This window comes from Nipponia nippon, unplaced genomic scaffold, assembly GCF_047370975.1.
Source record: "Nipponia nippon isolate SJK-2023a ecotype South Korea unplaced genomic scaffold, ASM4737097v1 scaffold_11, whole genome shotgun sequence".
NCBI classification, from domain to species: Eukaryota; Metazoa; Chordata; class Aves; order Pelecaniformes; family Threskiornithidae; genus Nipponia; species Nipponia nippon.
The window spans coordinates 18569028-18587870 of record NW_028262302.1 but is presented as its reverse complement, the minus strand read 5'-3'; the positions used below and the strand labels follow the sequence as shown (position 1 = coordinate 18587870).

The following is an 18843-nucleotide window of genomic DNA, read 5'->3' as shown; positions in this document are numbered from 1 at the left end:
TTCATTTATGAACACAATAAAGTCCTTATTCCTGAGCTAAAGGATACAAGTCTCAACCCTTTGTTCTTTTTGGAATTTCAAGGAATATTAAAATTTCAGGTAGAATAAGTGGTTGGAATATATATTGCCTCCTGTCTGAAAAGCTAATGTAGATCAGCCAAAATGGAGAGTGACTGTGTAATTCAACTGGCTTGTGCTGAACATCTTAACAAATTCTTCCACAGCTCAGAGAAAGGAAATACTTCTAAAATACATAACTACTTTAAGGTCTCAGTGTTATTGCACAATTCTTTTTACAGGGCATTTTACAGGGTTTTTCTAGGTTCAGCTCCAAGGTCCAAAGATCCCACAGGGGCTGTTCAATATGATGCTCTCTCCTTGGTCGACACTGCAGAGATTTCTTTTTTTTTTTTTTAAAACATAGCAGTTCACTTCCAAATTTTCTGGTCTTTTCATAAAGTCTCTATAAACATTCTCCAAATGTTTCATAAATTTAATCAATCTGTTATACAGCAATATAAGATCTCCAGAATAATCTCTTCACCAGAGAGACAAAACTGGGTTTAACACAAACAAAAAGAAATACCACTATAATAAATCTCTACATGCTATTCAACTGCCTCTTTTATTCTTTTTTTTTCAGGCTTTGATTACTTGTCTCTGTAATTTTGAGATGCCTGTATACTTTACATTTCACTGAGCTGTTAACAAGCTGTCCCATCCATTCATTTCTCTGAAGTATATTGCTTAGCTTTATCTTGAAGATTTTAACTCCCTTATTGTTCTTTCATTCTTTATCTTGCTCAATACCCAATGCTACATTTGAAACAATTTTGCCTATTTGCTCAACACAACAGGGATAGCAACAAATGTCTTTCAACATTCCTCTTTTTTTTTTTGATATCTGCCTTTCTGATTAATAGCTCATTGTACATTTCTCAATGTTTTAGTAGCTGAAAGGCTGCCTCAAACCTACCTTCATATATTTTTTCTGGGACTTAGAAATCCAATTTTTATACCACATTCAATACATGGATAAATATTACTAATTTATGCTCATAAATTTATGCTCCTGTTAAAATTAGTTGCCCATCAAAATCAAAGCGAGATTTCAGAAGTACTAATTTGGAAAAATACCACTATCAGCTTTTCTATGTCATTTTCAATCAGCAGAAAGCACCAGTGTGGCACACTGGCATAAAGAAGCCTGTTTCAACCACTGCATATGTATGTGTAATTGGACAATATTTTTGTTATTAGTCATTCTCTCTATCTCTGTGATGCTTAATGCTTTTGCTCTGAATTTCCACCAAAATTCCCTCATTTCCTGATATACAATTATCATTTTGCCTCACATAGTTAAATTTAAGATGTGCAAGCGGATAGCCTGTTAAAACACATGAATGACCTCTGAAATTGAATTACCAGCGAATGCTGAAATTGAGTTTTCAATGTGCAGTGAGTAACAAGATTCAAGTTCTTGATTTAGGGTGCTCACTCTGTTGACAAAATATGCTGCAAAGCCTGAAAAGGCTATTAGGAGTATGACGATGGGGAAAAAAAAAAGAATGATTACTTCACCCACACATGGTTCCAAGCTGAATGACAGGTTAACACACTTCAAAGAACAGGAAAATCTTGTAATGTACTAGGATGAAAGCACTTGAAAGATATTAAGATTGTTTGCGTCAAAACTGAAATGAAGTGGCAAGAGGCCTCAGACATCTATTACAGTTAAGAGCAAATGGCACTTGTTAGAACAGGACAAATTTCAAAATATTGGCCAGGACACTTTATCCAATCTTGAATACGGCCTTAACTGTGTAAGATGGAAAAGATAGAAAGCATCCTGTTTTTATCTTGTGAACAAAAATAACAATATAAGCTGAAAGCAGGAATACCTGAAGAATCCATTGAAATCCCCCAAACTAGGGAGAAACAGACATGAGATACTCATGATATTGATGATTCATGCCTAACCAGCTGTCGTGGTTTAACCCCAGCCAGCAACTAAGCACCACACAGCCACTTGCTCACTCCCCCCTGGTGGGAAGGGAGATAGAATTGGAAGGGTAAAAGTGAGAAAACTCGTGGGTTGAGATAAAGACAGTTTAATAGGGAAAGCAAAAGCCACACACGCAAGCAAAGCAAAACAAGGAATTCATTCATTGCTTCCCATGGGCAGGCAGGTGTTCAGCCATCTCCAGGAAAGCAGGGCTCCATCACACTTAACAGTTACTTGGGAAGACAAACGCCATCACTCTGAACATCCCCCCCCTTCCTTCTTCTTCCCCCAGCTCTATATGCTGAGCAGGACATCATATGGTATGGAATACCCCGTTGGTCAGTTGGGGTCAGCTGTCCCGTCTGTGTCCCCTCCCAGCTTCTTGTGCGCCCCAGCCTCATCGCTGGTGGGGTGGGGTGAGGAGCAGAAAAGGTCTTGACTCTGTGTAAGCACTGCTCAGTAATAACTAAACGTGCCTGTGTTATCAACGCTGTTTCCAGCACAAATCCAAAACATAGCCCCATACCAGCTACTATGAAGAAAATTAACTCTACCCCAGCCAAAACCAGCACACCAACATACTGTTCTGTTGCTGAAAGTTTGAAATGTAACTATGTTATTTTGCAGTAATGATGCATAGGTGATACTCGCCATTCTGCAAGAAGAAGCCATAAGCAATGAAATCAGAGTTTGATACTTTTCCCCTCTTCTCCACTCAGCTATGACCTTCCATATTCACTCAGTACACACAGAGAATTCTTCAAATTTTAAAACCAAGACGAATGTAGGTGTCTAACAGTCTACACCCATCATTGAGCTACAGCTATGTTAGATGGGTGTGTGGGGGTGGGGGGGGTGTGTGTGGGTGTGTGTGGGTGTGTGGGTGGAATCAAAGGATAATAGAAGCTCTTGCCCCCTTTTTGGAAATGTAAGAGAGTAAACCACACTGCTGCTTTAGACAATCACAGTACATACAAAATTACAGTTTTCAAATGAGCAAATATGTCAAACAAACAAACAAACAAAGATCAATATCTGTTACCAGGCTAAACCCACACCTTCCACTTTCTGAGGTGATTAGACACAGCTCGTTATTAAAATTAATATTCCTCATATGCTACTTAATTGGCCAGTTTTCCAACCGATGAAGTTCTACATGAATATAATTGTTTCCTAATGAATAAAGCAGGTAACAGCTTCTAAAAGCTTCCAGACAGAACCCAGTACAGGATCTGTACAAAAGAAACAGGCTGGGGTTTTTGTTTTCCCAAACCTAAACCCTTTCCTATTTTACCTGTCAGAATACGCATTCATTCACTTATTTATTCTCTCAGAAATTAAATTATTTCCTTGTAATATGATGGAATGTTTCCCTTGTCTCTTCATTAGCATCAGCTTATGGAAACAGAGTTACGCACAATCTTTCTAAGCACTGGAATGTCCTGCAGGTACAGAGACAACCACTGTGTGCATTCCTCAGTGATCGACAGCTCTTTAAGGCAGGTTCCAAGGCTGGAGCTTCAGCACTGCAAAAATGAGTGCATGGTTAGTCATTGAGATAAAAATGCATTATTCTGCTAGTCTCATTTTTGCTGTATGTAGCATCCTTGCCACAGAACGCACTGCCTTTTGAGAAATCACATCATAAGATGGGATCAAAGGATGTCACAGCATGCAATGTTGTGACATATTGCACACAACAGCAATACACTCAGTCAAAAAGCAAACATTCATAATGTAGCAATCTTGAGTACCAGCTACTTCAGCAACAGTATTAAAAGCAGATAGGGAATGGCCCATGGAAAGACAAATACCTCATTGCGCTCATTTGAAAGAGGCACCACACCCAGATCAGTAAGCAAGGAGGCAAAAAAACCACAGCTGGGCAGAATAGCATAAAGATACAATAAAATACTGTTTGAATCTTACAAAGATAATATACTCCCTAATTAGTAGAAAACATGAGGGCTGTTTCAGACTGAATGTATAGTCAAATTAATAAAATGTTAATTATTCACATTCCTCTTCCACATAAACTGTTTTTACCGTGTCTGTCCTCTGGAAAAGAACCATAGATGTCACCTAAAGCGTTCACTACTGGCTCTGCATGCAGACACACATGCAGCTTATATGTCATCCCCTGCAACCTACGCAAAGGTGATCCCAAGCATAACTATTCTTTCTTTAACTGTGCAGTGGTAAAGTACTGAAAACTGCAGTTTTCCTCTGCAATTTTGCCAGATGGAGTTTACACAAAAGTTACTATGTCAGAACATCACCTCAAGCCAGGCTGCTGGTAGTGAGAATTACAGAAGATATGAATGGGTGGGCTATTAAAGTCTGCAGTTTATCAGTATGGGTTTGCTCCTTTGCCTTCTTACAATGCCTTTTACAAAGGCCAATACCTGACAAATTGCACATTGCCCCTTACCTTTTCATCTTCTACTGCACCCTCCATCTCAACACATTTGTCTGCTCCTCACTGCAATAATGCCTCATGTAAACTATGCCAGACATATCAACTGACAGTTTGGCTGTGGTTGAACTGAGGCACCAGAATTTGAAACCCAACAGGAAGGAGCTGCTTTAAGAGATGAACGCATTTAGCGTTTTCATTGCTTGGAATAAAATACTGCTTGATACCTTGTCTGGTACAAAGAGAAAGCACTACTCAAACTCCGAAATGTCACAAGAGGGAAAAAGCACCAAGAACAGCATTTTTCAAGCCATTTGTCTTGGTGCCACCATAACACCATTCAAAGATAAAATCAAAATACAGACATTGGCAGACATACTGACAATAGGAGAGCATCAGACTCGGGAGATTACTCAGAACTAACTTATCTAGCACAATCATTAACATCTGTTATTTAGCCCTTTAATTCTACTTGAGTCAATGCCAATTTTCCATTGTCCTCAGGTCTTGTCATCACAATCTCTGGTATCAGAATTGCTGCAAAAAAAATCTTGTTCAAGCATAACCCTTGAACTGTAAATATTCATTGTAAATGAATCTTAAATCTATTTCCTTGAAACTGAAGTGCCTTCTCCACTCTCAATATTTGAGATTGTCTCCTACCATCTATGAAAGCTTTCTAACCACATTCTTCCATAACTGTATCCAACAGTAAGCTACTCTTCCAGACAGGCACATTTTTGCAACGTGCCACTTTGGTCGTTTGTTACTATAGAACAGGATCACTTATCATTTTCCATCTGTAGAGACTGGGCTCCTTAGACACATGCAAGCTGGAGGTATTGCCATTTTTGGCATGAACATGCTCATCAAACGGAGTTAATTTCAAATCTAGAGAAAAATCATCTTTACAGGATTCTCAGAAACAGTCACTCAAAGACATACACAGGCATAAAATCCATCATAAAGAAACTACAGGGGGTACAAGAAAGAATGCCTCTGGCTTTGCACACAACTAGACTATCATTTGACTTTGTGTACAACTACAATATTGTTTACAGGAAAGCTTATTGCACCAAGTCAGAAAATCTCAGAAAGAACGTTTTGCAACCTACATCTGTCATCTTCTCCTTGACTAGGACCAAATATCTCAAATTTTGTCAACAATCTTTAAGCCTTAAAAAGATTATACCCATTTAGTTCCTGAAGCACATTTTAAAGGAAGTTCAGCCCACCATGACATACATTGGCTTCTCTATGTTAAAAAGGACAGCTAAGTTCAATTACAGACTGCACCTCCTCCCCACAATGAAGGTCTACTGTTATGAGAATCTCAAGACAGAGCAATTATATTCCCTACTTCATTTGCATGCTATGAAACCACTGCCCCTGCTGTTCAGGAGAGAAGACTTCTATTAGTCTTTCTTCTCCAGCCCCCTGCCAGAAAAAAAGTAATGCTTTTGTTCTACAGTAAATTTACAGGGTAACCTCTGATCACCTGGAACAAACACCCTTTGAACTGTTACTATTTATTTGTGTGATACATATTTTTATGTTCTATAAGTTGCCTATGCTACAGACAGTATACCAAAATCACTTACTGACAACACCAGAATACTGTATACCAGTGCAAGGCAGGGGGAGGGAGGGAAGAGTTACTATGGGAAATATCATAACTTTTAAAAAAGTGACATAGGTATTCTTTATCATAAGTATTTACAATTTTGGCAATCTAAAACGAGAATCTTCCTTCATAGAACTGTGCTTTGAGTATCTCTTAATATCCTTATCAAGGAAAACTAGCCATCATACAAGCATGATGGATGGAGTAAATCCCATCAGACTTTTTACAAAGGTTTTCATGCTGACACTGTAACTCTGAAACTCACAGTAAATTTATTTTCAGAATAGCCTCAGACTTGGCAGTCTTGATATGCACTTACTAATGTTTTTCTTTTAAGAACTTATTCGTGTGAGGGAAGCCTGTGGTACAGATCCTACACAATTAAATTCTTTTCTCACACATCAGTGACAAATCCAAAAGGAACAACTGCAGCACAGGAATTAGATTGTTAATTGCACAATAATACTGTGTTTCCTGAATAGAGCAACTCCCATAACTATTTCAGAACCCTCTGTTAGAGCCCTCATACCTTAAATGTATCTGCCTACATCTCTCGCCTATTATTCTTAGTACATCAAAGTACAGAGACAAAGTTTGGATAAGCAATCTTATCTTTTTCAGATCCCTTCTGTCACCCTCAAGAGCAAACAGATGGCTAACTACAATGAGTAGGATCTACCCACATCGAAATTCAAAGGAAAACAAAGAACTACTCACTTTACAGTCACTGCTGCTCTTTGAGCTGTTCTGTACATGAGGCTGTCGGCTTGCCTTACGTTTCCACTGGCAGAGTGCGGCTCTGGTCTTACCTGAGCTCTGAATGGCAGCTGGGAGCACGCAGTTCTTCATGGTTCAGGATAAAGTAAAGGCAGAGGCTATACATGCCTCTCTGTGGCCCTTCATGAATGCAAAATTACTCCAGGCTTCTACACAACAGCTGCAGGCACACGCATCCTGACCCACACGCAACAGCTTGAAGAACAAGTTAGCTGTACTACTTGCTAGTACACAACTGCCTTTTTCACAGTCCTGAAGTGAGCTATTTGCTTTATTTAATTCAACTATATGTTACTCATATTTACATAAACAAAAAAAAAAAAAAATCATATTTGTGTTCAACGTTCCTCTTCGTGCTTCAAAAACTTTACAGAGGTTCAAATCAACAAATGGCAACATAATCAATGAGAAATGCAAAATACTTCAGAATAACATTTCATTGAAAGACCAGTACATCTAGCAGCTTAGTAATGCACAGCACATCCAACCTAGGAACCATTCTAAAAAAGAAAGAAAAAAAAAAAAAAAAAGATTTCCATTACCTTAGAAGTCCTTATATCCCAAGCTTTAACTTCCGGGCTGAACCCTCCACAAATGAAAATATTTGACTCTGTAGGGTGGAACTTCAGTGTGCTGATTCTAAATTCATTTTTGCTGCTAAATATCTGCTTCCCTAAAACAAAGTGAGAACTGGAGATTAAAATTTGAGCTGAAAACAACATATATTTGCATTTCAACCTAGCTTCAAAAATATCAAGGTTGTCAAAAGGTGAATATGTTTATATTAAGACATTTCAAGTATCTGGGGCTACTCTGATTTACTGAAAATACAAGACTGAACTCACTAATTTCTATCCATGTGAAATTGCTCCTGCTCACAGGCCTCTGCACCACTGACTGTTTCCTACTGAAAGGAGAGAACAAGTGGTTTCACATACTAAGGAGAGGAGCTTCCCCAAGGTCCCAGTTCCATTGACACGCAGGACTAAATCTACAAAGGTAATGGTTGAATGTTTCCCTACAGAGAAGCTATAGTCTCTCTTTGAGTGGGATAAAAATAACTAGAACAAAACGTTGTCTGTATAGAAATACCATGTCCCAAACTATACTACAACTCTTGAGTTGTTTACTTATCTTTCTGTGAAGGTAGGAGTGAAACTTCATCTTGAAAGCAGGAAATAATTTGCATACCATCATATGAAGGCAATAGCTGTTCCCATGGATACACTGTTCCCAGCATTTAGTTGTGTACACTAATCTCCACAGAATCCTGTGGTTAGTATCAATTGGATTGTCGGCACTTTCAAAGGCAACAGAATTCAGCTAGGTTAATTTATAGGACTTTTCCACAGTCCGCTGCTTCCTTTCATCCCAACAAATTCATGATATTAATGTACATTCACTGAAATATAATTTTTGGAACAGCAGCATGGACCAAGAGAAATACATTTGCTCAGTTTCACAATTTCAACTGTGCTTTATATTCTACACATCACATATAAAGATGTGCATTAAATAAAGTTACTGCTTTAAGCCCCAGTGAAGAAAGTACTGCAGAAGTAAAATACTATGACAAAAGCTTCTTAAAATATTAATTAATCTACATTTTCAGCAAGTGGGAGTTGTCAGTTGTCTTAAGATAGGCTTTCTTAAACAACTGAAAATACTTTGAGCTAAAAACATTAGTGACAGATGTAAATACTTCCTGTTAGGTGAACAATACTGAAAATCATTCATATAGATATTTTTTATGCTTATTTCATGATTTGGTGCCAATTTATTTGATTTCATCATCAGTTCCATTTTCCTCATCTGCTGAGCTCAACTTACACAGTCAAGAGGCTAAGACTTGTCAAATTATTTATTTATTCATTTTAAAGAAGAGAAGAGAGAGATTTTTAGTTCATCACTCGTGCTCTTCAAGCTAGCAGGGGCAGGGAAAATACATTGCAGGGAGCATAAGGGAGGGCTGAGTGTTGTTCTATGTGAACTCTGGTTTTTGTGGGAGTTTTTTGTTCTTTTTAAAAAGATTCTTCACCAATTACCCATGCAAGATCTAAATGGCCTCTCTGTCACTACTGAGTGAAAGACTTAATTTAGTCCATAAGTTCCTTCCACAAAAAGAGAAAAAAGTCATAAGGGCAGCAGAGGTTCTCTCTACAAGTCCTGTGCAACAGTGACCATCTCTCACCATGGGAGCTTTCAGTACCCCAACAGCTACAGAAGAAAAAAAAAAAAAAAAAAAGACTCCATAGGGAAGGAAGAAAGTATTAAAATCATCAGTTATAGGAGCAACAAGATATTGCTCTCATGTATGCCACTACCAGGCATCATTTGCAGGCTTTAGAAAAAACACATACACATGCATCTTACTCTCATCCACAGCACTTGAGAAAATACTGAATTTCCCCATAAGTCAGTTTAATAGCACTTTGCTCCCAAAGGAATTTGGTTCCTACTAGTACCTATTTTAATAAACACTCTGGGAGTATAATCAACAAGTTTTCAATGGTATCGCAGCCAGAAATTAGCAAAACTGCAGCCTACCTGTACTAAACCTGTCAAACAGCTTTATAAAGGATGCAACAAGTGGTCACTATTCTCCATAAAGTGTGTTGTCCAAATGGCATTAGACATATACATAAGTGATCCAGTAAAACTCATCATCTAACTTTCCGACAAAGATTAATTGACTTTACTAAAATACGTTTTTACGTCCATAAGTCTTCTGCTTTTTCTATAATGCATACATTTTTCTTGCCATCATGCTCTCTAGCCTAAGACATAAGAAAGTCAGGTAAGACACAATCAAAAAAGATGTGCACTAAATTCAAGATGCATTTCATCTACTAACTCCAAGATCTGTTACCTTTTCCACAGAAAGAAGACTGACTTAACATAATTTGTTATTAATTAGTCCACCTTTCAATCTCATCCCCAGCTATTTTCAAGTAATTCATTCATTTGCTCAATATTTTCTCCAGAAACTAAAAATTCTCTAATTCCCTACTCCATCTCCCCCTGTTTTAAAATAGAAGTGGGCACTGCATTTGCCATTTTCTTGTCTTCTAGAGTCTGTTATTTATCCAAAAGCTCTCACAGCACTGAGATCATTACACTGTAATTCTATGAATTCTACATTATAGTGTAATACTAAATAAAACTAATGCAAACAACTTGACCATCTTATTCATGTCTATACTCTTTACCCCCCTTCCTTTTCCTATTTTAACCTGTTTTATGCAGATATTAACCATGCTAGCTTTTTGACTGGTCTGAGGAGCAACCAGGACATACTAATTTTAAAAGCTCAGGCTCTCCAATTAATACTTTGAAATACAACTCTCTCCTCTCTCTCTCATTCTCCCCCCCCTCCCCCCCCACGTGAAATTCCATCAAATGTCTCTTTTTGGAAGCTCAGTAAACAGTGTTCTGAAGAGTTTGGTGTTATTAGATGCATACATGAATTTCATTCTACTGCCATGTCACAGAAAATGAGAAAAAGGCTGGAATGTAGAAAAGAAGAGCACGGGAGCAAAGGAGCAGCAGAAAACATACCCAAAAGGGGAGGATCACAACAGTACAGCAAGGAAACCCTCCTATTGCTAGAACTGAAATTTATGCACAATACACAGAATCTAAATCAGACTGCTTGCCATACAAACATGCCTGAACCCAGCAAAATGAACTTTCCTAACATTTATATGAATACATCCCTTAAACCCTTCCCTTTTAGGTATTAGGACTGCAGGGCTGAAGTGCTGAAGGCATGTTCTCTACACAGTTATGAAACCTCTAGCACCGTAAATCTTTCAGAACCTCAGAAACTTAGGAAAAATATCCATCTGAGAGATGGAACAGATCACTGCAGAAGATGATGTGGGGCAAAATAGCTCATGTAATTCAGTACATTAAAAGAATGAATTCAACTCTTAGCCCCTTTCCGTATGAACTTTATTTAGTATGTTTTACTACTATGAGCAGAATTTGCTGCTTCCCATGCCGTAACTGTGCTGTGACAAAACCCAGCCCCATGGCTTGGGAAATTCAGCTTCAGTGTTTGCTGGAGACCCTACTCCACCTTTCTGGAAGTTGGTATTTACAGTTATATATATTTTTGTCTACAATTATTCAGTTTATTGACATTAAGCATTCAACTTTTGGGGGCTTTATTTTATATATTGCAAAAGATGTCCTTTGAGGATAAGACTCCCTTATCCATAATAAAGTACCACAAGTGTAAATCAGCAAGCTTGTATATACCTTTATTGTGTATATATTTATTATATTTTAGTTCCTAAAGGCAGCATACCAAAGATTCAACCAACTCATAGGCTGTAGAAAATTACATCTTCTCAAAATCTATTTGGCTAATTGAGGCAAAATCCATACCACATATCATTTTCCTGTATGAGAGCTTGTTATTCCAAAGCAGAAAGCAAACGTTTCTCTCAATCTTTAATTTTCACAATTTCAGTAACAATATCTACTACATCTTTGCAGTGTGTTTTATATTCTTAAAGTGCTTTAATTCAATTCCTCATTCATTAAAGGCCCACCAGTAACAAACACAGTATGAAAAAAAATCTTTAAAAAGATCTTCAACATATGTTTCTGCTCCTTCATGCTGCAGCCTACTGTGAAACTGCTCAACTATGAAATCAGATATTTTAAAGGCTATTTAACATTGTGAATTTTTCACAGAACATCAGCACAGTTATTGAGCACAGGATGCTTCTGTAACTGTGTTTAGTGGTCATCAGGGTCACACCCCTACCTGCATAATCCAAAAACATTCACTTCCTTACACTAATCTGTAAAGTGAAGCCTAAGACTTACAAGGACATGAGAGTAATCTAGCTAAGCAGAAGGGATTTCCCTACTGTGTTTACAAAAAGACATGAGACAATACATTAGAAAAAATCTCATTATAGTCACAATCTCTCTCACACAATAGTGAGAAGAAAATTAGATTGATCAGAAATAATTTGTTCTTAACAAATCAATGTTGGCTGTTACTCATCCATTTTATCTTGGCGTGCTTACAAAGTGCTTTATTATTTTTCCAAGAACTAAAGTTATACAGACTATATGTGTTTCCTAATTTTTTCCCCTACAGTCACAAGCTTCTGGCATGCAAAGCTGCTTGAAATAGTAAATCATTTTATCTTTTACCCTTGAAAATGTCCCCAAAATAAATATTTTTCTCTCTTCTTATTCTCTCTTAACAATAATAATGTTTTATCTATAGGACTACTGAATCCGTATATAAAAGAAAATATAGAAAAGCAAATTTGGACCATCCTCTTGGAGGTACAAAATGTTCCGTTAAGAAACTCTCAAAATAGTGTAAAATAAAATAAGTTAAAAACCAAAAACAAAACACATTATATATAATCTGAACTTTCCTTCAAAACCAACAGCTTAATTTCAGTATCATAGCCATGGTAATGTGAAAACTTTCAAAATAATGGGGAATTTAAATTCCTCATTATAACTCTGAGGAAGTTATATTTTAAATCAAGCTCAGTCCATGAACTAAAATACAAATGTAGCATTTGGCAACATAGGAAATGTGCCAAAATTTCTTGGAACATTCAAACTGTCATAATATTAAAGAAATGAAAAGTATCTACAATATGCAAATAGTATCAACCCAGCCAATGTTCTGCCTATGCTATTGTACTAATTCATTTGTGACTAATGAAAAATCCACTGATGAATAAAACATATATTCCAAAAATAAAATAGTTATAAATAAATTTTAAAAATATACTTACCCTTCTAAAGTTGGTAGAGCATCTCCATTACATCTGGATGTAATAGAAGTTACATGTCAAACATACTTGACCTAGAATTGGTTTAAAATCAATTTTTTTTTCAGTGCTCTCTGAATATACCACTACTACTACTCTGTAAATAACAAAGTGTCTGAACTATCACTAGTAGAAAATGACTACGAGTGTGGTGTTAGTAGAGATTAATAAAACCAGGGGGTCTCACTGGTTCATTTCTGAAACCTTTCAAAAAGCTTTATTTTTATAAAGAAATAATATAGAACAATAAAAAAAAACATTAACCAGTAATCTTTACAGGTAGCTCAGCTGTGGTTTTTGGATCTACTAATATTTATAAAACCCCATATTGCAGTACTGAACATGCCTCATGCAAACCGTAGCCACAGAACCACTCGTAAATGGCGCATGAACAACCTTGAGTTGTATTTTGCATCAGACCCATACTCTGAATACATACAACGGTTTTCAAGAAAACCGTATTTGTAGAGAGTCTTAGCGTGACATCATGGTGTTAGGACAATGGATGACCATTTAAGATAATAAATGACGATCTATAAAAAATGAATTTAGAAAAAGAAGACTTGTACAACAGCATTTGTTTTCACCAAACCAAGGACAAATGAACTCCTTGTACCTCAAGAATTTGAATTCTTCTCTTTCCCTGTTCTTCATCATAGCATCAACAAATCATGTAGGTTGAACCTCCAGGAGTCATCTAGCCCAAACCCCCACTTAAAGTAGGTCCAGCTGCAGCAGGTTACTTAGGGGTCTGTTCACCGAAGTTCTGACTATCTGCAAGTATAGAGACTCCATGGCCTCTCTGGACAACCTGTTTTAGTGTTTGATGACCCTTGAGTTGAGCCACAAAGTTTCCTATGTTCCTATATTTGTCCTTTGCCTCTCATCCTTTCACTGTGCATCACTGAGAAGAGCCTGGCATCATCTTCTCTATGTACTAGGTAAACACTTGTTAATCTGGTCCAGAATGAAGTTGACCTTCTTCGCTGCAAGAGAACACTGCTGATTGATTCATAATCAGCATCAGGACCCCTAGGTATCTTTCTGCAAAGCTGCTTTCTAGCCAGTTTAGCACCAGCCTGTTCTGTTGCACAGGATTACCCCATTTCAGATGCAGGACTTTGCATTTGTCCTTGCTGAACTTCATGAGGTTCCTATCAGCCCATTTTTCCTGCTTGCAGCATCTTAGATCTTCTTATAGAATCGTTCGGGTTGGAAAAGACCTTTAAGATCATCAAATCCAACAATTAACCTGGCATTGCCAAGTCCACCACTAAACCATGGCCCTAAGCACCACATCTACATGTTTTTAAATACCTCCAGGGATGGAGACTCAACCACTTCCCTGGGCAGCCTGTTCCAGTGCCTGACTACCCTTTCAGTGAAGAAATTTTTCCTGATATCCGATCTAAATCTCCCCTGGCGCAACTTGAGGCCGTTTCCTCTCATCCTATCGCTTATTATTTGGGAGAAGAGACCAACCCCCACCTCGCTACAACCTCCTTTCAGGTAGTTGTAGAGAGCAATAAGGTCTCCCCTTAGCCTCCTCTTCTCCAGGCTAAACAACCCCAGCTCCCTCAGCCGCTCCTCATCAGACTTGTGCTCTAGACCCTTCACCAGCTTCGTTGCCCTTCTTTGGACACGTTCCAGCACCTCAATGTCCTTCTTGTAGTGAAGGGCCCAAAACTGAACACAGTACTCGAGGTGCGGCCTCACCAGTGCCGAGTACAGGGACCTCCCTGGTCCTGCTGGCCACACTATTCTTGATACAAGCCAGGATGCCATTGGCCCTCTTGGCCACCTGGGCACACTGCTCATATTCAGCTGGCTGTCGACCAACACCCCCAGGTCCTTTTCTGCCAGGCAGCTCTCCAGCCACTCTTCTCCAAGCCTGTAGCATTGCATGGGGTTGTTGTGACCCAAGTGCAGGACCCGGCACTGAGCCTTGTTGAATCTCATACAGTTGGCCTCAGCCCATCGATCCAGCCTGTCCAGATCCCTCTGTAGAGCCTTCCTACCCTCCAGCAGATCAATGCTCCCAACCCAACTTGGTGTCATCTGCAAACTTACTGAGGCTGCACTCGATCCCCTCATCCAGATGATTGGCAAAGATATTGAACAGGACTGGCCCCAGTACTGAGCCCTGGGGAACACCACTTGTGACCCGCCACCAACTGGATTTAACTCCATTCACTACAACTCTTTGGGCCTGGCCGTCCAGCCAATTTTTTACCCAGTGAAGAGTACGCCCATCCAAGCCATGAGTAGCCAGGTTCTCCAGAAGAATGCTGTGGAAGCGGTGTCAAAGGCTTTACTGAAGTCCAGGTAGACAATATCCACAGCCTTTCCCTCATCCACTAAGCAGGTCACCTTGTCATGGAAGGAGACCAGGTTAGTCAAGTAGGACCTGCCTTTCATAAACCCGTGCTGACTGGGCCCAATCCCCTGGTTGTCCTGTACGTGCCGTGTGATGGTACTCAGGATGATCTGCTCCATAACCTTCCCTAGCACCGAGGTCAGGCTGACCGGCCTGTAGTTCCCCAGATCCACCTTCTGGCCCTTCTTGTAGATGGGCATCACATTTGCTAACCTCTTTTATATATAAGAACTCTCATTAAATACACTTGACAAGGGGAAAAAGTTTGATCGTGTAAAACTGCAGGACAAGATTTCATGGATGTGTCTTCTGCCCTTGCATCAGGATTTCTATGCCAACAACAACAAAAATTCTGTTTTGTGATAATGAGATTTGAGTGTTTGCTTTTATTCTGATGTTGTTCAGATTACAAAGATTAAAAAAAAAAAAAAAAAGGAAATCACTCCAGAAAATGCAATATCCTAGGACAAAGGATACGCAAACTTAAGTCCAAGCTTAGAAACAAAATTTCCTGGAGAATTTATTCTAGCACTGTTTATTACAGCAATGCTGGCACATTCCTTTGAAGAATCTCGTAACTAGCTGTCATCAGACCCAGAACACTAAGCTAGACTACAATTTTGATTTAATAGGGCAGAAACTATGTTCCTAACAGAAAAACAACACGAAATGACAAAAATAAACCAACTGAGCAGCTCAATACCACACATGTACTAAGCTGTATTTGCAACCTTTCCTAAATTTTTAAAAGTAACTCTCTTCAGACTTTTAGGTTTCTTTTGGTGAAGGACATGTACCAATTTTTATAACACAGATATAATATATAAAATTTATACGGAAAACAAAGTTGAGAAAGATTAGACTTTAGCAAACATGACTAGAAAAATGTTGAACTAGAACAACATACACAAGAGACGAGCATAGAGCCTTAAAGACAGCATTATTATTTATAAAAACCCACCAGCATGCATTTACTGCATTTAAACACACTGGTAGTTAGTTCAGTCTAGCAATGGAAAGTAATTAAGACTGAAGTCCAAAAAAGTATCTAAAAGTCTTCTGTGAAGGAACAGTTATAACATCTATCTGAAGTTAATCAAAGAAGAAATCATCTCAGCACTGATGAAGAGTGAGGAGGAATGAATGATTCAGTGAACTAATGTAAATCAAAATCTTATAGCTGCTTTAGTGTTTTTTCAAATGGAAATGAGGCTTTTTATATCAAATTGATTAGAATTCCAGAGGCAAACTGCTTGCCCTGTTTCTCTGAAAAAAAAATGACTGAAATGTATGAAAAAAAGAGTAACTTTACAACAGAGAAGGAAATCGGAAACTGGCCTGCATGCATAGGAAATCACAATAAAATTCCAATCATTTATATCATACTTTTCCAAATGAAGTATCACTGAAAGTCAGGTCCAAACATCAACATTACCACTGCAGTTCACAGGAGCTACAATGAATCCTGCGTCCTTGAAATAAGGCAATAATGAATAACTGGTATTTTCAAGGATTATAAGCATTCATTTTGCCTTGACACATACAGTTTATTTAAGTAGTTAGAAATACTACATAACTCACAAGTCAGTAAGGAAAGAACCATTTATAAGATTATCTGTTTTGAAACTTGGTAAATATAATTTGTTACTGTTGTCATTGCCTAAAACACTAAAAACACCTTCTTTCAAATGAACCACTACAATCAACTTAATCCAGACTACTATGCCATTACTGCATAGTTAAGTCAAAGATATGCTAGAAACTAAAATATATGTTAAAAATTACTTATCTTTGGAATTTGTTCTATGGTTTAATAAAATGAGATTTTCCCCACAGTAGTCCCTTTGAATGACTCAGGCACATAAAATCTATTCTACTGCTACAAATCCCATTAACAGCAGTAGCCATTCTGCTTAGAATTTGTAAGCACTACAGTCAAAATTAAATCCCCTTGGATTAGTAAAATTCAGTTATACATGAGACTAGAATTGAGAAGGTTGCTGTGATGAGACTGAAAATAAAGACAGACAAGAAGTCTGACAAAATTAATGACTTGGTATATTAACCTCATGTACTCTACTACATCAGATATATAAGGCTCTTTTCCCCATTACCAAACCTGAATATTCTCAAAACTTCAATATTCTGTAACTGTGTCACATGTTTTACATTCCCAAACTACAAGTGCTCCCTTCCAGCCACCATTGAATTTAAACACTTCTGGTATGACAAATGTTGAGAAAAATAAATTCTTAGAGCATGGAAAAGAATCTTCTTTTCATGTGAAAAATATTCAATAATTTCCTTGGCCACTTTCCCAGTTTATCTGAATAGGACTTCTGCCCTCCAGATATTCACATACAACGTACTTCTTACTTTTACCTAAGAGAAAACGTTCCTGGACAAGAACATCTTGTAATTTTTGTAAGGATTTCTTTTGTAGTCTTACAAGAAAATATTGCATCATTGCAGCAGTTAAATGTTCAAAAATAAATTAAGTGGTAAAAATAAAATTGCATCTCTTCAGTTGACAAGGGACTATTTTAGGCCTAATCCTTCACTTATACACACACAGAGGTGCCCTATTATGTACAGCCCCAATGAATGCTCCTGTATGAATGCTGACAATGTACATAAAGGACAGAAGAAATATAGCTGATAGAAGCACTTTAGTTTGTACAGGAGACATGAGGAGAGACGGCATCCAGGAAATTAGTTGTTAAGGTCACAACAATCAAATCCCAAATCAAATTCACAACTGCATCAAAGCAACACAGGTTCAGTCTCAAGGTTTCATACCAGAATTTAAGCTTCTATACTCATAATAAAGGTCCTATTCAGGAGGAAAAAAAAAAAAAAAAAAAAAAAAAAAAAAAAACCCAAAAAACCCAATTAACTTTAAGCACAAACTTAAAACCAACCCAATTGAGAATGAGGTACAAGCCTATGTTTAAATCAATCATATGTATAAATGTTACTGAAGTCAGCCTTAAGAGGCTCTTCAAATGCTTTAATGAATGATCATGACAGAGCATAAAAAATACGTTTCATTCGGTTCTTCTGTGTAGTACCTAACAACAGAAATTACATGTGATCATGAAGTTAATAATATTTCAGTTTTCTTAAATATCTCCAGATACCCTTAATTGCTGAGATTTTTTTTTTTTTTTTAGTGAGGACACATTTCAAGGATTTTAACTTTGATCTATAGATTTTATGTATATTTTTAGAAGGAAGAATAAGGTTAATAAGATCCAAAGTTATCTGTACTCAATAAAGATAGGGCTATAATGCACCCTTACGTGACCTTTACCTGTTTCTACATCTGTTAAATGCAACATGGAATCAAAGCCCCCACTGAGGATCCTTCTTCCACAAGGTGACCACCGGGCAGCTCGAACAGCACAAGAGTGACAGGAATATGTTTTTAAACAGCAGCCTGTATCTACAGCATCCCATACCTTAAAAAGAAGGATAAGGAAAACTTTATAAAAAGAGTGACAATATTTTTTCCAATGTATTGAAAAGTAGCTACAGCAAATCATCGTGGCTGAGAAAGCTTTGCATTCTGAAGTTGTATCTGCTAAGCTGTAAAAGTCTGTTTGAAATAATTGCACGGTCGATTAGAATTAGGGCATTTAATTAACAAGGCACAAATCAGTAATACATTTTTACGACTTGTGTTATTTCTTGAAACGTCTACATTGCTCTTAATGGCAATTCATGTTATACTTTCCCATTCATAATGCTGTCCACTGTGCAGGGATGTATCCAAATACATTTTCCCTTTAAATAATTTTTCTTCCAATTTTTTGTCTGTATCATATC

The 18843-nt window shown here is 37.6% G+C and overlaps 1 protein-coding gene across 7 annotated transcripts in view; it reads right to left on the bottom strand.

The window, feature by feature from the left end:
* WDR25 (WD repeat domain 25) overlaps nt 1-18843 on the bottom strand; it is an 88913-nt gene that overhangs the window by 32574 nt on the left and 37496 nt on the right. For 6 of the 7 annotated variants that reach the window (XR_015702317.1, XM_087747697.1, XM_087747694.1 and 3 more), the window contains 2 exons: nt 18329-18476; nt 7365-7495 (listed from right to left, as the gene is read on the bottom strand). The exons of the other annotated variant lie outside the window; for it this stretch is intronic. Coding sequence is in view for 5 of the 6 variants with exons in the window: in XM_087747697.1 (XP_087603823.1) it covers nt 7365-7495; nt 18329-18476 (279 nt within the window). In the remaining variant the exon portion in view is untranslated. The remainder of the gene's footprint in view (nt 1-7364; nt 7496-18328; nt 18477-18843) is intronic. 7 annotated transcript variants of the gene reach the window in all.